This window comes from Sparus aurata, chromosome 19, assembly GCF_900880675.1.
Source record: "Sparus aurata chromosome 19, fSpaAur1.1, whole genome shotgun sequence".
Lineage (NCBI taxonomy): Eukaryota > Metazoa > Chordata > Actinopteri > Spariformes > Sparidae > Sparus > Sparus aurata.
In genome coordinates this window covers 5,341,736-5,369,582 of record NC_044205.1, presented here as the reverse complement: position 1 = coordinate 5,369,582, position 27,847 = coordinate 5,341,736, and the positions used below count along the sequence as shown (strand labels likewise).

The following is a 27,847-nucleotide window of genomic DNA, read 5'->3' as shown; positions in this document are numbered from 1 at the left end:
CAATGCTAATTTAAGAGTTTCATACAACAGCCCTTACAGATAATTAATCTCATCCATTCTTCTTGACATTTTATCAGCCCAGCTGCCAGGATAACATGTTGCCGGTTAACATTTTTGTTATAGGCTACATACAATACTGACATGTCTACAAAATGTGTCACATCATATTCACATTAAATGATAATAACCTGACTTTCATGTTGGTAGGTGGTGGTGAAGGCAACAAGGCTGCCAAGTCAGTGACCAATGTTCGAGACTGTGTTTTAACATTTGTAAGTGTCAAACTACTGGATATTTGTGAGGAGCTGGGTTCATGGTGATCCAAAAAGGTTAACATTTTTTTAAGCCAAATCATGTTTTCCTAAACCTAACCAAAGCTTTTTTGGCCCTTAACCTACCAAGAGCATTAGCACAAAGTTGTGACAAGTAAAGATTTGAAAAACTTAACGTAAAGTTTCTTACTTAACCGTCTTTTTTGCAGAAATAAACTTGGCCAACATTAATTCTTATTCTTGGTTACATTTTACTGGCATTTTTCTGTCACTATTTATAATGGGTGTAGTTATTCAGCTGGCTGGAGCTGGATGAAGCTCCAATGCCCATTCTTAGTTGCTCCTACAAATTAAGTGTAGCCTCTTAAATCTAGTCCAACACAAGAGAAGTGTGTTAGTACTGTATCCGCATCAGAGAACCAAGAGTTACTGTAATCTGGCCTCTCTTAACACTCACTGAGGCCAACTACTGTGTCCAGCAGAGCGTGTTTAATTGTTCGTAGACAGTACTGTATATACCATCTTCACTGCTGCACTATGTTAACATTGAAAAAAACAACAATAAAACAAGTTAGAAATGACAGCTTCAAAATAAATGAGGAAAATCCTATGCACTTGTTTGGACATATTTGCATTTGCCATTAAATAACACAGTATAGATATGTGAAACGCTTCTGTAACTTTAGGTTACTGAAATAGAAATCAGACACACTGAATCACTGACGACAATGACGACGATGGTAATCTACTGATGAAAATTCAATCCGAGTGTATTTTGAGTCTTCAACATATTAATCATTCTCCACAGTGTTTCCATTGTGAGTTACCATGCTGACAGCAGTATGTTGATATTATAACTACTCTTGAAACATTTTGAACTGAAATCAGACCCGAGTGCCTACTTGGCTCGTCCATTGGATATTTCCCAGTGAAAAGTTAGAATGTCTGACTATCTTACATGTTGGGGGCTATATTCATAAAGCTTCCTAGTACTAAGAGTTGCAAAGAAAATGTTTTTTTTTTACAAAGCATCTAAGCCCTTAAGAAAGTGCTAAAGGTGAACATATGTTAGGACTAGGGAGGAGGACTTTTACGAGCTAGACAAGTTTTTTTAAGCAGAGAAGAAATATGTGGAAAAGAAGGAGAGATATTCTCCAAATGCTGAATCGAATTCTATAAAGACTCAATTCTATGATTATAATCATTTTTACTATGCCCATTATCATTTTTTTTCCTTTCTTCAATCAAGCAAATCAGTTTTTAATTTGTCACACCTAGCAAGGGGCTCAACCCCACCGCCTCACTAAGATAAAAGTTTCTGTCCCTTTCTGGCTCAGAAGACTAAGACCTACATCACTCTTAAGCTAGCTCTTCCTGCTAGAAGTTTTGAGGCTAAATTAGGAGCTCTGAGAGAATATTCACAATGTTTGTGATACAGGCACTGGAATGCAGCATGTGTCAAACTGACCTTTTGTTCGGACTTTACAGTTTTACACAATGATGAACAGCTTCCTTTGGTTCAATGTAAGCACATGTATTTTAAATTTTCCATTCAGCATCATTGTAGCATTCTGCGGCAATGTTCGTTTTGCCTTGTTGAACCTCTTTCTTCAATCAGCGAGCTTTTTTGGGAGACAGGTTCAAACAGCTGCTTTTAAAAAGTTCTATAACTTCCTCTAAGGAAGGACTTCAAACACAAGATTCAGTGACATTAAATCACCTCACAGGAGCAAAGATTGTCATCGACACATTAGCATGCCTGATTATAAAAGGCAGTAGTTTCCTCATGACAATGAGAAGTACTAAAGAGTTCCTTAAAGACTTCATTCAGCAGTATAATTAGGATTTGTACAATAATGCCATTAACTGAAGTCAAATGTATCAGGTGAAAGACGGACAGAAGAATGAATTGATTTTAGATGCTCTTATACTGTTATAATGTTAATATGCTGAAGCTGTAGCAATTAATGGAGCACCTTCCTCCAGTATGGCTGGACATGTGATTGTGTTTGTGACAACAGTGTGCGGGCCTCCACAACTGAAGAATTTAAGGCTTTATTTAAAACACACCCTTTTCTTTATAAACCATATAACAGTGGACTGTTTTACAATGAAAGCCAATGTTATAAATACAGTCGGGGAATACAGAGAGGTAACAATGTGAAAGTGTGGAAGCCTAGCTTCAAAATAGAGTCAGCTTGGATTTTATCATCCACACATGTGAACAGCCATCATGCTCAGCATTGTAAGGAAAACAATCTAGTATTTAAATGTCGTGAAACAACTGAAGGAATACCAATGGGACAAACTGTGGTTGGGTGCATGAATACAGACAGACCACAGAGTGGAATCAGCCTATTGTGTACGACTTAACACTAGAATTCCTTTCACATGGATCATCAGCACAGTTTCAGTCCAGGAATTTAAACACTGTAATGCAACAGTTCCACCTGATGCTACACCATTGATCCACAATGTTACCACTACTTCAGTGTTGCATCATCATCATTGCATCTTTTAAAAATTGGGAATTAAAAAGAGTACTCTTCAGTTAAAAAACATTATCATCACTGTATCTTATTACTCTACGCTAAATTACGTTCTTACAACCTTTGTGCCTAGGTGCTGAAGGAAAGCACCTAGACAACATTTCATTTTATGCTTCAAGAGAAGAAAAAGACTAGTGAGGATAGCAAAAAAATTGCTCTGTTGTGTAGTTGATAAAATACACTCGTTAATACTGCTCTCAAGTTGAAGGTCTCCACTAATAGTCAATGCCTTGATCAGTGTAAGGGGAGCTGTAGTCGTCATGGTAACCACCATGGTACTCGTCCTCCTGGAACTCGGCCTGATAGTCACTGTCGCTGATCTCTGAGCCGTTGGTGCCGGTGCCCTGGCTGCCGTTAGCGTGGATGACTGGCTCTATTGGGGGGGCACAGTATTTGGGGTCGTAGACCTGTCTACCCAGACCGTACACACTCATACCCCTTTGAGACGCCACTTTGTTGGTGCCCATCTGGAGGGAGATGGTGGAGTTGTCCAGAGGCTGCAGTGCCACCTTCTGGTCATAGATGTCCCTGCGGGTACCAGGGGCCGACATGCCTGCCTGCAGGAAACCACAATACAGTAGAAACTTTACAACATGATAAAGGATGGATACATACTCTCATCTTGTATTTGATTCTCTCTTCTGATTGGACAAATTGATCCATCAGTGATCCATCAAACGTCTGTCAATGACATTGACCAAGCTTTGTGATTCAAAATCATTTGTAGGGGTAATGTCACATTATTGCACAACAACAAAATTAATTCACAGTGTCAGTTTACATCTTATTATCACAGATCATGGTTGCAGCATGGTCAAATCATAACATTTCCCCAGTTTGGATTTTATGTGTCCAGGCACCATCAAAGTCCACTAATAACCATCTTCACTAACCCCCTGATGTCACCAAAGTGTTCAAGCCTATTCATGCTGGTAAGGCTGGTCTGAATGTTTTACATATTATTACTGTCATCATTATTGTTGTTATTATTATTATTATTATTATTATTATTATTATTATTATTATTATTATTATTATTATTATTGTCATCATCATCATAATAATATTATACTATTTATAACTTTTAGTAATTATCATGTCATATTATTAGTCACATATGTTGTTAGTTCAAATTATTAGTCATGTTTTAAATGGTAAATGGACTGTATTTTATAGCAGTTTTATCGACCATTCAAAGTGCTTGACAACACTCACCCATTGACACACACACACACACGTGGGGCCCTACTGTTTTAAGTGTGTGGAGAGAGGGACACAAACCACTAATAAAGCCCAAGAAGATACGCATAACCGTACTGTATATTACTATACATTTAATAATGAACATTTCTTTATCATGCTAAATCCAGTCTTTTTTCTATTAATGGTATCTTTGATTAAACACACAATTATATGATGATACCGTCAGCCAACAAGTTGCATGACATATTTTCATGATTGAATTGAAAGCACAAAGTTATGAGCACTGTATGTATGCATTCTCTATGAGGCCTTATTTATGTCCATGGCTATTCATCCTATCACTTTGTGTGCCCTCCTTTGTTGGACACCGTAGTCTCTGTCCTCTTTACCTCTAGTCCTATGCCTTGGACCGGGCCACTGTATCTGATTACTGTTGTGTTGTGCTGTTTGTGCTTTCTCTTTGGTCTAAATGGTAAGTCTAGCAATGTTAATCATTCATTGAATACATTAGTTTGGATATGATTCACCTGCTGGTATCCTGATTATACATTTTAGTACAAAGTAAGATTCGGTTATACCCATACATTTAAAAATAAAAGTTCAAACTGAGCCAATGTCTCATGCACTCAATGATCTGACAGTCTTGTGGTGTCCATTAAGACTACCCCACAGACTTACTGGGAATGTGCCTTAAAGTCTGTGAGTCCTTGAGTGTGGATTGGGTCCATGTGTCCCCAGTGTCTGAAAACAGCACGCCTCCAGCACTGACACAGGGCTGATTTTTCTGTCTCAACAGTTAAGGTGCTCTAGGGGGTGTCAAATTCAATTTAGTCCAAGGGCCACAAGCAGCCCAGCTTAAAAGCGAGAGCCCAGTTGACACCAACCTGGTCCAGTGCTCCGACAAGAGAGCTGAAAATGTAATTCACTGTTTTGTTGAGTTTTGGTCATCCGCACCATCTCAAAAAACCCATTGGCCACAGTCAAGGTTTAATCAATGCTGCAGATGAATATGGCGCCTGAGCAACGTACGAAACATCATGCTCTCATCAATAGCAACCAAAAATGCAACAAATGATATAACTTTGTCCATAAGTTGCCTGTCCACATCTCCAGCAACCTCTGAAATCCTTTCTGCCACAGTGTTTCTCGTCGGGCCGATGTTGGCAAAAGCCTGCTACTTCTCAGCAGCAACAATTTCTACCCTGTTTGGTACGTATTTCTTCACAAACTTGTCATCTGAATATGGCTTTGAAGCGGATGCTATTTCGTTGCAATAAGGTAGCTAGCTTTCACAGCAGCTTTGCTCACCTCTCCACTATGAATAACATAGACTGGTATAGGGTGGTACGTTTGACACACCTGTATTCGACATTTGTATGCCAATTCTTGAGTGTGTTTTGTGAGGTTACAGTGACCTTGACCTTTGGCCACCAAATCCATTCAATCTTGATTCATAGTGGCCGTTTTACTAAATTTGTAGAAACTCTCTCAACACATTTCAGAGATGTTGGGTACGAACACGTGGCTTTGTCATGGAGCTTTGGGACAGAGTTCAATGTTCTCAATGCTAGTTGCCATTCTGACAGCAGACTTATATATAAATATAATATGAAATATTTGTTAGTCAGCAAGTTAAGTATTACTGGGTCTAGAATTTGTTGAAAATGAAACAATCCACTAATAGCTGTATTAAAAAAGGAGTGGGTGTTAACCTGGCTGGCTCCCTTGTTGGTTCCCATCTGCAGGCTGATGGTGGTCTGGTCGTAGGGTTTGTCAGTCTGAGTTTTTGGATCATACAGATGTCTTCTGGTTCCATAAGCGGTCATTCCGGCCTGGCTGGCACACTTGTTTGTCCCCATCTGAGAACAAAAAGCCACAACAGGATCTCACCAAATCCAATCACTTATCAGATTAACTTATTTAATATAATATTTAAATGAACTGTCAACATTTAAATTAGGTTATTGAAACTTTAGTTTACGTGTATCTATTTTTAAGGAATTGTTGGTGTTTTTTTCATTTTAAAAGGCAGAAATGTATTCTACTATTAAATGTTAAATAGACTAAGTGTTTGACCAGCTATAAAAAGCTCCAAAACCATAAAAGCATTACCCTAGTCGGACTTTTACTGGAGAGTTTCAGAGTCTAATTATTTCTTCACTGCATGAGAAATAAAACTCTAGGGAAACTGCTGAAGGTGCACGTTTCTCAGGTACTAATGCCACAATATTTACAGCAAAGCTACGAACGAAACATCAGCCTATAGATACATATAGTTTGTGTGTTTGTGTTAATGACCACTTCATCACTGTTCACGGTTACCTGCAGTCCAATGACACACTGACCAGCCTTGATCTTGTCATCATCAAAATGTCGAGCCTGTTTGTCTGCATATTTCACCCCAATATCGATCTTTGTGTCCATACCTTTGGTCTTTGCCTAACAGATAGGACATACTGGTCAAAAGAATGATGTGACATTCCGTTCATTTCCTATAACAATAGGAAATGTGTTCCTAAGTAGACAATGATGGTCTGTAGACTACTGTGTGTTCACTCACCATGCTCGCCAGTGCAAGCAGTGTGGTCTGGACTTGAGTCATGTTCCCATTTTCAAACAGGTCATTGGCCTCAAAGATGTCATTGGGCTTTAGGCCATAGGCCAGGATAGCTTTGATGAAATTCCCAAGGTTTTCCAGCTGCAGAGAGCAACAGAAAAAAGGGGGAAAAAAGGAGTGATGGGTGCTGGGACAGGGACTCAAAAAAACAAGGGGAATGCAATAAAAGCACAAATAAAGCTTTAGTAAAAAGCAGTGAAAGCTTGGAGCATGAATGAGGCCACTTTATCTCAGAGCCTGATGCACTATGACCAGTCTAAAAGGAGCTGAATGTCATTTTCATGATTTCTTCCATCAGCAGACAATGTGCTTCCCACTTCAGAACAAGTCTTACCTTGTGCCAGTTCAGCTGTGAAAGGTTGGTTTTCTTTACTGAACCAGGCTGCAGCTTATTAATCAGTCTAAGAGAGAAAAGGAAAACACAAAATGTATCAGAACAAAATGTGAGTTACAAACCTGATCTCAAAAAAATGTGTGTAACATGAATGAAAACAGAATGCAAATCATTTACAAAGTTACTGTGTTGACTAAAGTTTACGATTTGTTGTAGTAATATCCCTTTACAATCATATGTGAAACAAACTGGTGAACCTTGCCCCAACTTTTCTTGAGAATGACTGAGCTTTCGTATGACGGAACTTTCATTAGGGATTAGAATCCCAATACAACACTTATACACTCAGTATACAGCTATTTCGCAATAATCAATATGTTGACAATCATCTAACTCTGTGTCATGATATCTGTCATACTACAAATGACAAAAAAACACTTAAAAGGCAAAGATTAGGAAATATGTATTTATTCACAGCATTGTTGTGTCAGTTTTGCAAAATTAACATTAACTCAAATCAAACAATGTCTTAGTCACACACACACTGGCCTCACCCTGTCCATGTGTGCCATCATTCAAATGTAATACAGCCACTAACTGGCAAAAGACCAAACTGTCAGGAAGTTTTTCTGGAGTTAAACAAAATTAGCAAGTATAGAAAGGGATTTTTTAATCGCAGTGAAACCCCCTATTAATTAGCTTTCACATTGCCAGCGTACGAGTTTGCCTTTCTATGTTTCCTTGTGTGTCCCATTCATCATCACAAATGTGCCGGAAAAAACAGGGAACAGTGGGAAGCAGCATATCTACCTCATCAGAATATATCCAGAGACATTAAACTTGATTTAAAAACTTACAATGTTATATAATATTATACTATTATATCATATAATATTTTTTAACTTCATTCACTCTTTCAAACTCAGCACCAACTGAACATGTTCAAGTGGTGCTTGGCAGAGACGAAGGAAAGATATTAGTAAGATATCCAACACACATCATAGCATTGCGTCTGAAAAGCAGAGCAAATTAAGTTTATAAGCGCATGAGGCTGTTTGTTGTAGTTTGCCTTGTGATCCAGCAGAGTGTGATCTAAAACGTTACCTATGGCCCTAGTGAACAGTAAACCAAGCTCAAGTTAATGTTATGTTGTTTTGCTACCAAAATGGAGGACAATAGCGAGCAGAGTCATTCTGAGCAAACAGTAATGACACCAAGAAATCTGAGAGGCAGTTGGTGGAAATATTTTGGGTTCCACATCGTAGCAGATAACGTCACAAATCGCAGACTCACCTGCTGGCTTACCACCACAGGTGTACAACCTCTTTTGACTGCATATTATTTGGTACACTCGGTTTTCAGCAAGTCCCCTGCCAGAAGTTCGTTAAAATGCCATCACTGACAAGATAGAAGGTAAGGCAAGAAGGGAAACAACAGGTGAATACAATTGTTAAATGTTATTAAAGGGATAGTTCGGGTTTTTTGAAGTGGGGTCATATAAAGTACATATCTATAGTCGATCTGTTTCCTACTGTAATCAGCGATCAGCGCAGCCTCAGTTTGGAGAAGCAGAGAGCTGCTCCAGCCCAGACGCTCAGCTTTGTACTGCAGTGAACGGGTCCAGAGAAAAAGCGAAATTAACCACCTAAAACAAGACTCACCTAAATTTTTTTACATCAGTTCAAGTGTACGTTGTATAGGTAAAATTCACACCGCTTTACATCGCCGTCAGACCGCGCTTTCTTTTGCCACTACATTTTCTCAACTGCAGAACCTCCGTATCCCTACGCACTAGCGTAACTGGGCAACAGCTGACCTGCGAGCAGCGGAACACAGCGCGAGGCCCAGCTGCTGGACGAGAGGTTTACTTTCGATAAAAACGAAACTTAACTCTCCGTATCCTTCCGCATTAGCGCTCATGCGTAGGGATACAGGGGTTCTGCGGTTGAGAAAATGTAGTGCCAAAAGAAAGCGCGGTCTGACGGCGATGTAAAGCGGCGTGAATTTTACCTATACAACGTACACTTGAACTGATGTAAAAATTTTATGTGAGTCTTGTTTTAGGTGGTTAATTTCGCTTTTTCTCTGGACCCGTTCACTGCAGTACAAAGCTGAGCGTCTGGGCTGGAGCAGCTCTCTACTTCTCCAAACTGAGGCTGCGCTGATCGGTGATTACAGTAGGAAACAGATCGACTATAGATATGTACTTTATATGACCCCACTTCAAAAAACCGAACTATCCCTTTAAATGAGAGAGAATGGGAAGACTGTGATGTCAGACAGGCTGTAAAGTTAATAAAGCAACAAAGATAATAAAAGGAAAAGTTGTCCCCACTTGAAAAAGTGACAGCGCAGGTTACAGGGACATCCTACATTCATAACATCTCTTTAAATGTAGCAGAAAGGGGGTAGAAAACTGAAAGAAGAGAATCAGACAGGATCAGAAAAACAAAAAGGCAAGGCAAGCCAGTGTGCATGCATTAAGGTGGACAATTAAAGCAACACTGTGCAATGGAGGCACACTCCTAAAGCCATTCTGAGGCATGATAGTTGAGTCTCATTCTCAGGTCGTCAAATATACTGTATATGCACACATACACACAAATCTATGAAGTAAATTAGAAAAGAGATAGAAAGACTAACATACTGAATATATACTGTCTTTGTAAGGTTTTCAATTCAGTATACATAGACTCATCCTATTTTGTTGTATTTGTTTTTCCAGGCATCCAAACATTTTTGGAATGCGGTTGTATCATCACATATATAGATGATATATTTTATCACAAGTCCTGTAATCACAGACTTTATGTACACACACACTTACAGACACTTTTGTCCAAAGCAACTTACAGTTATTGATACATACATCATACACTGATGGTGGTGGCTGCCATGCAAGGTGACGAGCTGCACATCAGAAGCAGTTTGGGGTCCAGTATCTTGCCCAATGACACTTCAACATGCATACCGGGGGAATCGAACCAGCAACAAGACGCTGGCTTTACCCCTGACACACACACACACACACACACACACACACACACACACACACACACACACAGAGTACTTACTCGCAGAGGATGACACCATCCTTCAAGCCTTTCTGAAAGTTTTCTCCAATAGACATTCCGGTTTCCTCTTCAATCCAGAACCGGAGCTCCTCCTCCTTTTGTTGGTCATATTTCTGAGCAATCTGAAATATAAAACATCATATTAGTCTACATTCCTTTTTTGGGGGGGAAATCTAAACATTTTGATAAGAACAAATGAGTTCGAGCTGCATAAGGCCACCTTGCCAGTCAGAACCTCTGTATGATAATTAGAGGTAAGTGGAGTTGAGTACTTAAACTCCCTGAAATCTTTTAATTGGACAAATAAATTCATGTATCCTGACCATGACCTTCACTGATAAGAGGAGTAAGACTGGGTCTGAAGAATGTTTTTCTTTTTACTTTTTTCAGTCGTGGAAACTCTGATATGCCAGATACCAGGGTGGGAGTTGCCCCGCACTTTGTCCTCCATGCCCCGTGAAAAAGAAATCATGGTACGGCCACAGTGGCCTCTGTGCCCCTGGCCCGGTCAGCGTAGTGTTCTTGCCTTTAATTACAGCCACCCGAGTGCACAGTAGTTACTCACAGTAACTTCAGTGAGTCCGCGGTTCGCGCGGGTGGAGTCTCATCATCACGATGATCTCAGGTGAAAGCCTCTCACACAGCAGCAGCGTCTCAGAACAGAAGAACGAAACTTACAGCACAGCAAGCGAGCGCAGCCGGTTTTGACATGATACGTGACTGACTTATGTGGTAGGATTTAGTCCGGTAAAGTTGGAAACAGATTCAAACTTCCTGGATCAATAACTCATAAGTGAAACCTTGTTAAAACACAAACGACGGCTCTTTCCTACCGTCGTACGGTAGACAACGAGCTACAACCGTATTTTAATCAAAACGAGCGTCTGGACATTAACTCTGGTCTGTATGGTCAGCCGTCTGTGAGACGAGGGTGCAGGGACCATCTACAAAGTGCAACACTGAAAAGAGAAACTACAAAAAATATTCAGTAACTTCAGTATTATTCAGAGTGTAGTGTCACCAAAACAGACATTTACTTATGTACAGATTGACTATGAAAGCAATAAATAGGGTTTCACCTCTTAGTTTATTCCTCACAAACAAAACAGAATTTAATGTTTGTGTGCACAACACCATGCATGCTTTTGAATGGAGAGTGTGTTGTGAGCCTCATTCGCACAGTCCAGAATTTTCAGACTCAAAAAGAAAACAGGATATTGCTTTTCCATAAAAGACTGTCTATGAAGACAGGCACCACGAACATTAAGTGGAGGCTGCCAAATGTGTTGTCATTCTGGAGATAAACAACAACGTCAGGAAGATATTCGTTCCTGTAAGTTCAATGGTAACAGTGTTACTGACTGTTGGGGTGTGGGTAATAACAGGGGTGTAGGGGTGTCTACTTTTTCAGTTTAAACATCTTTTTCCCCCAACACTGAAAGCTAAGCAGACATTACACTATTAGACATCTGAATATGTAAATATCGACAAATGTAATTTTTGAAAATCCTTTTTAAAAAGATAGGGGTATTTTACAACAAGTTAGACAAGTTCAAATAATATTCAGCAAAAGATTCCAGAGCTCAACGAAACATACAACCCTTTCAGTGATTCGACAATAATAGAAATTAAGTTTCTCAAATCTGTCTCTTGTAAACCCTCTTCCCAAACAAATCAAAAAAATTACTAGTTTCAACAAAATACCTGAGAATTGGCATGCTTTGACCATCAGTGGGACAAAAAAAATTAAAACATAACAGACCTGGTGACAAGTGCATGATTTTGAAACAAGAACACAACAACATGGGTCTGATTATGTTAGAAAAAGGAAAAAAAAAGTTCTTACATGCTGTTCAATCACATCTTAAATCAGAAGTGTTCTTAACTGTTGTGAATGGCCACACGATAACAACGTACATTTTCAGACAGTCTTCTTTGAAAGCATTCATTATGTTAAGACCAAAACAGTGTGCTACAACAGGCCCACAGTTGCAGAGCTGGGACCTAATCATACGTTTCATTGCCTAAAACATTTGAGCAGCTCCTCAACTACTATTAAGTATTGTTGGGACCAACGGATGAAGTCGTTAGTCATTGTGGATTTCAAAATGGAATCCGAACTGAACTCAGTTTCCCAGAATTCCCTAGTCTCCACACCTAGGCGCAAAGACTGCGAAGAGACGCAGCTTTGAACTATTATTGGTCAGGGTGACAGACCTGTGATATCAGTGTGCACATGGTGTGGGAACTTCCATTATTTCTTTGTTTTCTCTTATCAATGAAACAAATAGAGATCCTCCATCTTGGATCTGTTATCGAAGAATTTCTGATTCTGATTCTGATTGTCTCTGGGCAGAGGTATACATTATCGTGAGTGTGTTTCTATTTGGAGATTGTTTTTCCATTTCAAAGGGGGGGCGTTAGTGAAAACCAAGACATTTGACTGACATACTATGTCATTGTGAGCCAACAATTTCAATGTTTTACATTTCCATATCTTCTTTATCTTTTCTTGTGATGCTAGATCTCATCTCATAACAAGGATAACATCAATCACATTTCTGGCTTCATCTTGAATCTTGTTGGAGAGTTACAACACTGAGTAGAAAAACTGTATTTGTACAAACTGTAATACTAAAATGTACAAAAATGAGATACACCTTCATAACAAACAAAACAAATACAGCAGCCAAAAATAGTGAATTAAATGAGACTCATGGTTATGTAACCCATTAAGCAGTGGTCTTTCTGTCTCTCTGTCTGCCTACAAGATAATGTAGATCACATGTAACTAGGGATGTCCCGATCAGGTTTTTTTTACCCCGATCCCGATCCAAGTCCTTTAATATTTAGTATCTGCCGATACCGAGTCCCGATCCGATACTTAGCCTTAACTAATATTTTCCTGGATAATACAGCTGCAGTAAGAAAAAAAGTACCTCCATCCAAGCTGTTCCTTAATAGGTTTTTATTATTTTGTTGAAACAAAGTCTATACTTTCATATGGCTCTTTCTTATTCTGCATATGCTATTACAACATTGGCCTCCACCTTCCTTGTGTTAGCAGGTGAGTGTGTGATGCTGCACTGTGACAGCAGACCCTCGTGTACAGCCAGCTGAAGTGTGTGTGAGACGCAGCTCACGCTTGGTACCTCAGTATCATCCTTTGCTTATTTCATGTACTTTACGTTGTCACATAAAATGACGTGGACACGTTGCTTGTCTATTAACGCGTTCAGCATCTCCTGGATTGCCTGCTTTACATGCTCTGCTGTATGAGACCCACCAAACTAGTGCGCATATACCGGCATGTTGTAACTCGAAAGTGGAATAAATGTAATGCAGAGATGGTAGGGCATACCGGGGATTCAAAAACTCCAGGTGACGAAGAAAACCCTGATCCTCTACCACTTAATTTGATGACCCTCTCTGTATTATTTGTGGACATGTCGCTGAGGAGATTTCTCTTAACTGAAAGTATCCGCGACTGTTTGCTGCTTTGGTCTCCTTGCCTGTACTCTTGAGTGAACACGTTGTATTCTTTGAGTTTTTGTTTTGTATATGCTGTATCAAATGAGTAGTAAAACGCAGCTCCGCAAAACGGCCATATAGCAGATGTTACATGTCGCTGTTGAACTGCTTTTGCTTTCTAAGTGACGTTACTTCCACACTGCAGACACTTTATTCACAGGTTTGCCAGAGTAACGCCATGCGCGCGTCTGCGTTCTGCCACAAATTGTGCTCTGACATAAAAAAAAAATCGGGCTTGGGTCCACGTTCAAAATTGCCAATTCCGATCAGCGGAAAAATGCCAAGATCGGCTCCGATCCCGATCCTACAGATCGGATCGGGACATCCCTACATGTAACTACTCTTCAAATCAAGATGCGGATGAAGATTAGATTTCAGCATTACAATCATTTGGATATAATTGTTTCATCAATCTTGAGCAATACATTAGGGCCTCATTAGTCAGTCCCTACACACTGTGGCCTGATGTCCTTGAGTGGAATGAGCTAACCTATCAGGTTTCTCCTTTTGTACACAGATCTTATATTATCTTTGACAGACTTTTGTCTTCCTGACATGAAATCTTATTTTATGTTTATTGAAACACACAAAGACCAAACACCCCACACATTACAACTTATTTCCACAACCATATCAATCAGATGTCACACTGACCCTACTGAAGTGCTGATTGTGATTACAGTTGCGTATTACTCCCAAAATCCTGCCATCAGTTTATGGCAGATGGACTACATTGATACAGCACTTTTCTTGTATTGGAGAACACTCAAAATGACAGGAATTAACAATTACTATATTATACAGATATAACTTTTATAGAAGGTCATACTCCAGATTAAGGAGAGGCTCTTTATGAGGTACAAGGATTATTCTACTAATCTACAGCTGCATTTCCATAGTACTTTTGCTATAGTAACCTCTGAACCACTAAGTACTATCAGCCAATGGATACATCAGCCTATTACAGATATGAGGCTGAGACCTCCTTTAAATTGCCTTTCTGGCTAAAAGAATGAATGAGCAGAGCATAATAGAGAAGCCAGAAGCAGAATTATTCAACATACAATTATTCACAGATACTGCTTCTACAGAATGGGCCTAATTAAAGACAATCTATGATCAAAATGTAGAAATGAACAGGGCACATACTGTACACACATTATGGAAATGTTCCAGGGTTTCCCTGGAGAAACGTTCTGGACTACGACTATGGACATGAAAATTTAACAATGGGACAGCTTCTGTAGATACAGTGTAAGCCTGAGGGAACTATTTGGTCTGGTAAAGAAACTTACAGTCTTGTAAGTGTACACATTATTGTAACTGAATAACTGCCTTTCCAAAGTCTGTCAATGTCTGTCAAATTACCTGCCTGTGTTGTTGACTTGTTTGTCTTTTTTGATGTTAGACATTTTTTATTAAACATTCAATAAAAACTTTTAATTATTAAAAACAAGAATGAATTAGCAGATAACAGCTATATATAGAATAGATGGTTACAAAACAGACTGTGTGTGTTTGTGTAAGAGATGAAACACAAACAGACGCAAGTTTGACTGTGTACTGTGTGTGTAGAAATAATAATAATAATAATAATAATAATTATAGCTGCTGCGCAGCGATGGGTCTGGTCTGGGCTATTTTTTGGCAAATTTAGGCAATTCTGAGCAACAAACAGGAGAACAGGAAGACAAGACAGTTGACAACAATGTTCATTTTGGACGACTTGAAGCTTGAACTCACAACTTCTGGAACCAAAGACTGTCATCTATCGCTCTGAGCTAATTGGCAAGTGGCATTATAACAGTGGCTTGACAAATTGAGTAAGCCATTCACTGTTGTGCAGGCAGATTTGAAACCACTGTAAAAAATTCAGTTATCAAGACAAAAATCTGAAATTACACATATTGCAGCATGGAGATGTTGGTAATTTGTTTTTAAAAATGATTGATTTGCTCCATAAGTGAATAACTAATGTTTAAAAATGCTGCTTGCATTGACTGCAATTATTCACATGAGAGCAGAATTCAAAATGTTCTCAAAAATTCAGTTTTTTAGGTAAAATTCTGATATTTGTCAAACATCATCTACCATGACACTAAAAAATGTTCAATTTTTTCATCAACATTGAAGATTTATTTAAATATCTATTTATTTGCAGGTAGGCTATATGTTTACAGTAGTGTTCACAGTCAAACATTTTCATGCACTGTAGGCCAACATTGTGGGAGAGGTTTTTATAAGTTTTACAGTTTTAAAAAAACAGAGTGATGGACTTCATAAATGTTTAAATTTACAAAAGTTTCTTTAGTATTGGGGCTACAGTTTGATGAAAGTGTGAAGTTCTAGCAGGTTGATTTGTTATGAATTTTCAATGTTTTGAACTTTAGATGCTTGCTGTAGCGCCACCATTAGGACTATTTATTTATTTATTTATTTATTTATTTATGTTGTTTATTTCAGGCATGTCAATTCATAAACATCACATTTCATCATTGTTCAAATAATACAATACACATGGCCGAAAGGGAAAAGCGGGAGAAGCCAAAGCTTATCAAGTCCCGCCCCCATTACCCACAGGATAAAATCTTCATCCTGATCTTTTCTTGTCATTTGCATTTTACATTTTCTTTTCTTTTTTTTTTTTTTTTTCCAACTTCTTTTGTTATGACCTTTGACAAAACATATTACAGCAGTAGCATACAGAGCTGAATTCAAGCTCAAGACTATTGGCTTGGGGTGAAGTAATCTGGCATGAGACTGGACCTTTATGCAAAATTCAGTTAGCTTTTTCATGGTCCAGTCCAAGCTATTTGTTTTTATTTAATTTAGAGGCTTGCTGTGATGCCACCATCAGGACAATTGTCTTGTGTTTCATATTGAGGACATCTGACATTTTAATCTGTTATCATCATCATGATCATCATCCTTGCTGGGTCTTGAACCCACAACCCCTAACACCAAGAACCAGCTTCTAACTCACTGAGCTAATTGGCTGCATTTGTTGACTCAGGGAGTCACTGTCTGTCAGAAATTCTGTTACCTGAACAAAAATCTGATAATACATAAATTGCATCTTGACAGCATGGAAATGTTGGTGATGTGTTTTGCTTCATAAGAAAAAATCTGATGTTTAAAAATGCCAGTCTTACTCTCATTGTTCCCATGAGAGCAGAATTCAAAATGTTCTCAAAAATTCAGTTTTTGAGATAAAATTCTGATATTTGCCAAACTTCATCAACCATGACTCCAAAATATACAAATTTTTTTTTTTTGATAAAATCAAAAATCTGAGAAACAAGTTTTGTGGAGGGCAGTCTGAAGATGCTCTCTAGCAAGTTTGGTGACAATTGAGCAAAAATTGTGGGAGGAGAAAGAAAGAAAGAAAGAAAGAATTCCTAGGAATACAACAGTGTCCTGGCAGCTTAGCTGCCCGGACCCTAATAATGTTTCCCATCTTTGATACATAATGAAATTAGTAGAAGTTTGCAGCCCCATTCATCTCAACTTAAGCATTCATAACTGCAAGTACTTTAGAACTCGCCCTCTCCAGTTACTAATATCCTAACACAGCAGTTATGTAAAAATTAAACGAAATCATGATGATTTAATACAAATATTAAATATTAATGAGACATGATTTTGATATTTATTTTGGGTTAAGAAATTGTTATAAAATCTTTTTGATTAGATTAATTGATTAAAAAAAATCATGTCAGAAGCAGTCCTACACTTTGTTATACCCAGAACCATGTTGAGACAGGGTTAGGTTTAATCTTCATCGCTGGTAGTAGCTGGGAGTTGCCAGCTAAGAGTTTAAGTGTTAACATTTTGATAACCCTACACAGTCAGTGTCGAGTGTGATGTGGTTTGGGGGAGCAGTTCTTAAGAAAGCCAGAGGCCATGCAATCAGCCCATTCTGGACAGGCATGGAACTGCACGAGATTATACAAATCTTCTTTTCATTTCATTCTTTTATTGGTTCTGCAAAACATACTGCAGAGGAAGAGACACAACTCGCATCTGAAACATCTACTACCAGGGCTAGAAGACCACTGGGATGTCAACTGAGCAAAATGAAAAGAGAAATGGAGAGGGCTGAAGGCCTGGTAGATGGGGTGCTCATCGAGGGGTTTTTGCTGAAGAATTTACGGAATGTGATGTATGCAGCTTTCAAGAAGAGCATGGACTACTGAACACACTTTATGCAATTGAACCCAGATGGGCCCCTGTCTGTCCTCCGCCTTTTGTTTATGTACACTGCCTGAAAGAGGGGGTTTCACTGCAATGAACAGTGCAACTGTAACATAAAACCAGAGCCATTACTCCTTACAGACAGATTTAGAGTACACTTTCCTCCAAATGGAAAACAGGAATTCTGTCAGGCAAATGCATCCAGCTCAAAGACATTTGTAGAGGAATAACAAAAAACACTTGGACATAGTAGATACTAATACTAATGCTCTGATCTACTCTACTACACTGGGTGTCTGTGTAATTGACTGTGTTAACATGCAGATATTTGAGGATGTGTTTGTCTGGGAAGACAAAATTAAAACAACTACTTTTTTTGAACTTTGTTTATCACCACATCATTGACTATAAGTAAAACATTTTTTTTTTTTTTTTCAAAAAAGACAATATTCCTACTAAGGTGTTTACATAGTATTCCTGTTAACATGCAGCCGTGCCCTTACATGTCGTTTACTACGTTAAAATATGGATGTGTTAAAATAAGCTTATTCTAAGTATTCCACCGCTAGTGGGTTTGTTCGATCATATGAACACAGCCTCATTGTTTTTTAACCACCCATTTGCTCATATTCACAAGCCTGTTGATATACAAGTCTTTCATAATGTTTTAAAAGGAGGTGTGTTGCTAAATCCAACCAGAAATATGGGCTACCCTTTGGGCCATGAACAGTTTCTCTAGCCCAGCCATGCAAACTATTGACTAGATAACACGTAGAGTGCAACATAATCATGTGTCTTAACTGCAGTAAAAAGCCTAATTGAGGTGCATATTCTGACTGGGCAGTGTACATTTTCCGAGAACGCTCCTAAAAAAGAAGCATTTTACTGGCATATCCCACAAGTTTTAATTGGAAAATGCTGCATTTGAAGTGAGGCCTAATCAGGAATATCCAAATGTAATATACTGTTTACATGACCTGTATTTTTCTTTCTTTGGAATTCTTGCTAATGTCATAAAAGTGCAGCTTTAAGATGTCAAAGTTAACTTTTAATGTACTTGCATTGACTCTAGCTGACAATCAACTTGTTACTTTTTTAATTCATGGAAGAACTACAGTGTTGGAAGAGAACCTCCATTTTTTTAAATCAAAGTCATTCACAAGATCATCAAGTGAGCAGGTGTTAGATGAAAAAAAGGTTTTCATCTCAGCTAAAAACCTTTTCTGAGCATTTTCCATCATTGACCACAATGGTCCCACTGTACTGTTTTGAAGCGGTAGCATCACATTTAAAAAAGCTGAAATTATAAGGAACTGAAACAAATATCCTTTGTAATAACCAAATCTAATGCTTCTTTATATTAATATAAATGTCTTCATATGTCCCAGCCTATGTGTTCATGGTGGAACTCCTTTTCGCCAGAAATATGGAGTTCATGCTGAAGTACTGTAAATCAACTGAGGACGGACATCCTTGGAAAGCACCAGGAGATGAAGTCTAATGAATACGAATCTTACATTATCTTTTGCTCTGCTAAAAAATGATTGACCCATTATTAATTTGATGACTGTAACTATTCTATTCCATAATCTAGAAATATGGCAAAATTTAATGCAGAGGGCCAAACTTAAAAAATTCATAACCTTAAAAGTATTTGGAGAGGTGATATGAATATAATAGATAAATATAATTATTTTTCCCCAAGAAAATCCACGGCATGAGCTAGGAGGTCCTAGGTGAGTTGGTATGGAATGACCCTGTGTGTATGTGTGTTTTTTCATTGTTGCGTTAACATAAAAACTATTATCTTTGTGCCTTGATAAAGTGGTTGAATTTTCGCCTTTTTTCTTTGAGTCTGAATGAAAAATTGAACAGTTCATAAAAATGTTCAATAATCATCGATGTCATACTTCACTATAGTAATAGCCTTTATAGCTACGTCGCCATGGTCCATATGCTGATCTAAAACACAAAGAAATACAAAAAATAATAAATAGGTCTATAACTCAGAAGATATTTCAGGGAATTCATAACTATGGCATTCTCTATTAGATTTACTGTTTCATTGCACCAGTGTCATTTTGGACAATCGAGTATGTTGTTAAAAGTTCAAATATCCTGACTCTGTTACATGTGCATCTTTGCCACAAGATTTTTGATAAACCCATTTGAGGGATCAAAAAAGTGAAAAAAGGGTGTATATGTATTCTATGTCGATATGTATAAGCCCCCAAAATCCATCATCTCTCCAGCTCTGATTTTAACCAGTGAAGGTGACAGCCAGCGGTGACAGAAGAAGAGAAGCTGTTCGGTTGTTTTGTACACTGAGCCTTACCAACAGACTTGTTAGTGTCAGAGCTTAGTAATTCTGTGTATTGTCACTAACACCAGTGCACCAATGTCATTTTGCACATAAGTACAGTCATTTTTACTCACATATGCAGTGAAATGCTGCACTGTAGAGCCCAACTGTCAAGGAGAGCAGCTTAGCAACACAAGCAGGCTGAGGTTGAACAAAGTAGAGTATAGTACAGTCAAGAAAGAAAATACCCTATATGCCCTGATCAGATCCAATACCAATACTCATGATCAGCTCAGGATCCCTCTAGAGTACAGTGTGCAAAAGCTGGCCAGCTGACCTTCACTAATTAAATAAAGTACAAAAGCAGATGAATTGTAACACTACACTACGATCATGGGCTACAATCTTGTTGTCAAAAACTGCAGTTATGAGCTAAAATGAGACTGACGTCACATCTCAAAAAGTGGAAATCTCACTATGAGGAAATGTACTGTACAATCTTCTACAATTAGCATAGGCTTTCAGGACAAATAGTTTAAAAACTACAGTAAAACAGATGGTTTTGGTAGCATCCTCTAATCTCTATGCTCAAAGACAAAGAGCTAACCACTCAAAATGCCAGCTCTACTCCTGAAAGTTCAGATGAGTCACTTCCTGTTCAGAGAATATTTTCCACAGTGACCTTACGCACGCTTAAGTTTTAAATGGGATAACCACAAACAGGCGATTATTCTGTATCACTTTGCATCACTCTTCTAGTTCTGTGCCTGCCTGTATTTGTGGTTTTGTCTAATATGGAGGGCTTAAAGCAAGGAAAATGTCTTTGCCTGCAATGTGTTAGGAGGTTAGGAGAAGGAATGAAGGGAAGGGGGCTCAACACAAGCTTTTACGAGCACTCGGTTTAGAAACAAGAACAGAATTCTGCAAGTTTCTGGCACTGAGCGCCAATCTGCTTTCTGTCTCCTCCAGTTTCCTCTACCCAAGCACAACTCTGTTTATTTGTGACACAACTGTCAACTACAGTACTGTTCTGTGTTGTACATATTCAAAGTCTTGTTCTTTACTTGAGTATTTGCATTTTATGCAACCTTACTACATCTGAGAGGCACATATTGTACTTTTTACTTCACCACATTTGTCAGACAGCTGACAGCATCTTACTAGTTACTTTTCAGATAAACATTTTTCATACTCATACATTGTTTTCACTGGACACGAAGTATGAAGTATCTCTAGATGTCTTGATTTTGAATGTTTGTGATGCAGTGTCCCTTTACTTGTAAAAAGTAAAGTCTTATTGACAACGTCTTTATGAACACAAATCAATTGCATCTTCATAGCTTGCAGAAAGGTTCAGACTATAAGTTCCTCTTTTCCATAAAAAGAAAAAAATACCATGATTGTAAATGAATACATTTTAAAAAGTTTGTCAGGTCCAAATTGATTGTTTTGTTTGTCCCTGTGTAAGAACTACAACATTTGATTCCAGCCTCTAACAAGGTTTGTCAGCCAGTATTATAACAATATTTGTTTCTTCAGCAATCAAGGGTGTTGGTAGTGACCAGTTTGTGGAAAAAAGCGTAAAACTAATGCTGGCAATGTTAATGTTACTAGCTAGTGTTAGTAACTTTAACATTTGCTAAGTAGCATTAACATATTGCTAGCATGAGCAACGTTAGTGTCTGCTTGTTAGCGTTAGTACATTAGTGGGTGCAACAAACTGGCAATTACTTGAGGGGCCTGATTATTCTAACAACAGCAATGTTGTGATGTGAATGCAGTGAAATGGAGACGGAATGCTACATTATGTGGCTGATTGTTATCAATAACATCTTTGAAAAGGGGCTCTGTGGAACAGCAACTCGGTAAGGTTTTTAATGCAGGACTTTTATTTTTAGTGAAGTATTTTCTGAAACTGAATACTTCTTCCATCACTAGCCCTTTTCACACAGAGACACCGCATTATCTCTGCAGCGGAGGTTCACCAATTTCACTGCCTTCATTTGTTCACACAGAACCAAGCAGCTCCTGCGTAAAGCCGCACCAGTGTGACAATTCATACAGCATTCCGGCGCTGTGGATCCAAAAGAGGTGTGGTGGTACACAACATGAAGACGACACCTGTGGGATTTTGTCTTCGTGTTTCCTCTGGTTTCCACCCGTTAATCTAAATATGTATGTTAATAATCAGATGGATACAGTTATAATGTGCTGTGATTGAGATCCTGACCCACAATGCATCATGGAAAGTGTCAAAGTTACATTTTTCGCTCTAAACTACATAAATACATAATCACCATCAGTAAACATGACACTGTCCGACTCTCACTTGCGGACACGGGAGGGAGGCTGTTTTCTGGGATGGGTTAGATCAATCACAGGCAAGTCTCACTTCCTGACTGTCATTGACGGCACAAAGTCTGAACTACCTCAACAAGAAATATGAAGACACACTGGACCTGCTGAACATCACAACCTTCTTAGACCCAAGGTTCCAAACACAATACAATTGTACAGCGGAGGCTGAGACCATACAAAAACAAGTGATCACACACACACACACACACACACACACACACACACTATATTTACTTGGCTTTTACAAACGCTATGTTGACCTAACAGAATTTAAACTACAGCTTTCACCACTTAGATGGAGGATAGCCTAGTGGATGTTGACGATCAACCTGCAGCAAAAACCAAGAAGACGACACTGGACAGTTACAAGAAACGCCACACACACACACACACACACACACACACACACACACACACACACACACACACACACACACACTATATTTACTTGGCTTTTACAAACGCTATGTTGACCTAACAGAATTTAAACTACAGCTTTCACCACTTAGATGGAGGATAGCCTAGTGGATGTTGACGATCAACCTGCAGCAAAAACCAAGAAGACGACACTGGACAGTTACAAGAAACGCCCCACACACACACACACACACACACACACACACACACACACACACACACAATATCAACAGCATCAACCACAGATCCCATGGTACTATAAAGAGAAGCAGTGGTTACCGAACAACATTTGCATACCCAGTGTAGACCACAGAGAAGATCCACTGAAATGGTTGAAATGCCACAAAATAAACTTCCCTTGGCTGTGCAAACTAGCACAGAGGTATCTATGCATACAAGCCACAAGCTCTCAATGAGGTTAGTAGACTAGTAGACATTATATGATGTGTATTATAATCGCAATTGCAATTTGTTTTACCAAATCGTGCAGCTCTACTCTTGAGCATGGGAAGCAGATGCACTGTTCTTTAAGAAATAAAGCAAGCTTTAAGTCACCAAGTTACACAGTAGAGTGAATCAGTAAAATTCCATAGCTGAGGTGATGGAAAAACATTCAAGAATGACAGTATGCTTTAAAACAGGGCTGGCTCTTGGCATCAGAGATACTTACAAGTGAGTCCAAGTCAAGTCTCAAGTCTTTGAGCTGGAGTCCAAGTCTCAAGTCTCTTGTGGTTGTTATGAGCGTTCTATCATCTGCTGCTGCCATCCAGTCTGCTACATTACATAGTTATATCTAAGGAATTCAAAGCATGAACTGTACTATCATCACTCCTTTATCTATTAGCATTGAGTACTGTCAGCACTGATAAGTCGCTTGGTACATGATCACCTTAAAACACAAATAAAAATGAAACAGCACAGCAGCTAAATGCAAAACTTTTTCATATCTTTTTTTTTTATCATACATTGCAAAGCAGCACTCTGTGTGAACAAGTGTGGCAGCAAACGCCAATCTAATCCAGTGAACCTCGTTAGCTACATAGCTAGTAGCAATCAGGGCTGCTCGATTATGGCAAAAATCATAATCCCGTTATTAAAAGATGATTATTCACTGATTTGAGAGCAAGCACTTATTGAACTTTGAACTCTGGTATTTCTTTTGCAAAATATAATGCTGTTGACACTTCTCTTGCAACTTTTCCACGACATTCGTCATAAAGGGCAGGCAGCGCAATTCTGCTGATATGGTGACGTGATGGTAACACATACCGCTTGTCAATGTGTTAATCACTTTATTGAAAGTGACGGCATCCGTTATTTCTTTATGCCTGCGGGAGCTGGGTGGATATGTGGTGGCATCGTAAAGTGTGTCCTTAATTGAGGACTGTGTGGCGGTGGCAGGGGTCCAGGAGCTTTTCATTTTTGAGTGTTTTTGTTCCTTCACTACTTGGTCATGTATTACTCTGTGTGTGGACTTTAAATGGCTAAATAAATTGGTGGTGTTCCCTTGAGGTGCAGACTCAGTGGCGTGACATATCTTGCATAATATCTTTGTTTGTTCTGAGTCAGACTCCTCGAAACCAAAGTGTTTCCACACCACAGAATTCACTTTACTTTTCTCCCCGACCGAAGGCTGCACTTCTGCCATCTTCTACTGCTTCATCTACACGTTTTTTCAAAACACACACTGGCAATACGCATTGGTGTGGCTGAAAGTAAAAATTTTCAGGCGGGGGCGGAGTGGAGTGCACAGGTGGAGATGGAAGGGTACGCTGCATTTACCACACAAGACACGGCGTGCGGCAGAATGATCGTTTTATTGCGATTATCTTGTTTTCATGATCGAGGGAAGCCAAAATCGAAATTGAAATTCAATTAATCACCCAGCCCTAGTAGCAAGCTGAGGTTAACATTAGGTAGCTGATGCTAACCGTTCACAGGAGCTGAGGTTAACTTCCATATTACCAAGTGACTGACCTATCCTGGTGTGTTTTCTGGAAGCTGATAAAGTTTGACGTGGTTAATCCAGCATCCTTTTCATTCGGCAAACATTGTATTTGGTGATTTGTTTGTTTGCGCCTTTTGTAGTTCCTTAAGGCAAAGCGTATGACAGACAGGAGAGCAGCAGCCGTTGCTGTCGTAGTGTTGTTGTCACCTGTGTCCACATGCACCAGATGCATAAGGTGAGGGAAGCTGTGTCTCAGTTCACTGGGGATGCGGTCCACTGAGGGTGCTACTTAAGTGGGACTCGAGTTCAAGTTGCAAACTTCGAGTCTCCATCTCTGCTTGGCGGTCTCCTGGAGCGCTACATGCTAGAGGGGCGCCGCGAACTTGATGGGAAATCTGTGCGCCGGTTCTGATGTTGTGATCCTACATTTTCTACAACAACAGTCTTTAACAACTCTGATAGACAATGTTTTTTTTATGTTTCCTTATTATGAAGTTTTGAAGAATAAAATTCAGATCACATTTTGTATATTTCCATGTTAATGGGGTAACAATACAAACTTAGAATAATTTTTTTTATATTATGCTCTAATAACCATAATTTAATATTATGTTCATTTCGTTTACTAAGGCATAAACAATCAAGTCAGTGGTAAAACTGACAGATTTTGCAGTCAGACCTTCTGTCGCACTACTTTCCATAACTATTAGTGTAATAATAACAGCTGGATGATCCCACTGCTGCAACGTGGCAATCTGAGAGTAAAACCGCACACCATATTTACACCCAGACCACAGAGTGAGTGTGTGGGTGGGTGGGTGAGTGGATCAATAGGCCTGTATCTGCACGCCAGGGGCCACCACACAGCCCGGATGGAGCACGGCTCCTCCCTGCAAAAACAATCATCTCGATTTTCGATTTTTATCGCGATCATTAGATTCTGAACTAGATCTACAGCAAGAACTCTCTGACCGCGGCGCTGCTGAGATCCTGCCCATTAACAAAGAGGAACGGAAGGAAAGTTAGTTTCCCATCAACGACATCGTGAGACCCGGTGACCCTTTAAACTGAGCTAACGTTACTAGCGTTAGTTCGTACACGGTGACCCCACCAGGGCGTCGAGGCTGTGGGCTGCTCAGGTTTGTTGCAGGCTCCAACCCCCCAGGTGGAAGAGTCCTGCCCGGCTGCAATCTCAGCTGCTTCAAATTCCTTTGTTGATGTACAATCTGAGTCCAAAGTGGTCGGGACCGCGGTCATTCTTCCGACCGCAGCGCATTCTCATGCTTGACTGCGTAACACCGGGCTGAGGAAAAAAGTTCCACAAACTCGGGAAAGTTCGGCAGCTTAGCTGTACCGTTAAACCGAGTGGACCTGGCTGCTGAACAGCCTGGTGTTCGACGTGTTGCTTTTGTCCATCGACACACCCGCCACGCCACACAGCCGCTGCTCGCTAACTTTAACGTGTGTGAAAGAAGTTGGCCCTCAGAGACACACAGCTACAGACACGACACGAACACTTACTTTGCTTCTCACTTCGGCAGACAGTCCGTAGGCTGGTCCCTTATTAAAATGTGTCATTTTGTCGTTTTTGCACGTAACGTTAAACCCAGGTGGATATCCTCTGGACGATGCTGCACAGCGCGCAGTGGAACACTCCTTACAACAAGCGGCTGCTCTCAAACCCCCGGGCCGGCAGAAGGGATGTATTCCGAGACTTCTCACAGGACAGGACAGCACAGCACAGCACCACAGACTCTCAACCTGCAGGACACACACTCACTCGGACTGCAAACAAAAATGTCGTCAAACGGTTAACGGAGCCAAAGAGCCAATCAGAGCAGCGTGGATACTCCCTCCCTCTCCGAACGCTCTTCAAGTATGGCTACAACAACAGCTCCTGAACTTGAACACTGATGCGAGTGTCTGCAGCAACAGCCTGGAACACTGACTATTGTTAATGCACTGACCGCTAGTATTCTTCTTCAATCATCATCATCATCATCTTAACTGACTAATATCCAGTGAAATGAGGAGGCTCTCACTGAGCAGCATGCTGATCTGTATCACTGGAGCTTTAGACAGAGATACAATGCAGCAGCAGAACAGCCCCCCGTTGGTTCAGTCAAACATAATCCAATATCAAGTCAAACACATTTAGATCCACTGAAAACCTTTTCTTTGGATCTGCGTGAAATCATAGAAACCATCCACCTCAATTGTCCTGATCTTTCTTGTCATCAAGAAACATGCATTATTCCCTCAGAAGCAGTGGGGGTTCTAGACCAGTTTTAATAGGGGGGCCAGGTTGGGGCCGGCTTTTTTGTTAGGGGGCACATACAACCCGGAAAAAAAGACAAATCCCTCATTCAGACAAAACAGTGTTTACAATTTCAGCAATTGTGATTGGGTAGTAAACTGCTGAGACACTTTATTTCTGCCTTTCCCTTCAAAACAAAATCATTGCAAGAAATCTGTCATTGTATTATTAATGCAGACTCCCTGTCAGGGGGGCCACAGGGGGGTCCAGACTCAGAGTTACGGGGGCACTGGCCCCTGTTGCCCCCCCTTAGAACAGCCCCTGCCCCTGTATACGAAAACCCCGATCCGCTCCATTAAAGAAAGTAAGAAAGAATTCCTACATCTGTCCCACATGAAAAGTAAATGAGGTCTATTCAGGGCCCAGACCCATCCTTCATCAAAGTTTGGTGGAAATCTGCACAGTAGTAATCCTGCTGCAAGCAGACACAAGTGAATTGGTGCAGGTATATACAATAATGATTATACACTTACATTCACCCATTGATAGTCTTTTCCATTAACGTCTCTGAAGAGCCCTTCCATCAGTGCAAGAGCCACTGCATTTTCAGTTATTACAGCTATATTCAAAATTCAGAGTTTGTAATGAAATGTTTCAGGCTTAACAATGGCATATCTAACTATAGCTTCTGTGTGTGTGTTCACTCAGTCAGGAACGTTACCACTACCCTAATCCAGTTCACTGATCCTCTTCTGCTGAAACTGAGGAGCAGTTTGTGTGTGTCTCTTCTC

General features: G+C 39.6%; 1 protein-coding gene across 1 annotated transcript; it reads right to left on the bottom strand.

Annotated features, from left to right (window-relative positions):
- Positions 1–887: 887 nt before the first annotated feature.
- Positions 888–26,719, bottom strand: cnn3a (calponin 3, acidic a). Its single transcript, XM_030398676.1, has 7 exons — positions 26,321–26,719; positions 10,050–10,171; positions 6,976–7,042; positions 6,585–6,722; positions 6,347–6,463; positions 5,737–5,883; positions 888–3,378 (listed from the first exon to the last, which is right to left on the bottom strand). The coding sequence occupies exons 1-7, from the start codon at positions 26,375–26,377 to the stop codon at positions 3,037–3,039; spliced, it is 990 nt and encodes a 329-aa protein (XP_030254536.1). The 5' UTR covers positions 26,378–26,719; the 3' UTR covers positions 888–3,036.
- Positions 26,720–27,847: the final 1,128 nt, after the last annotated feature.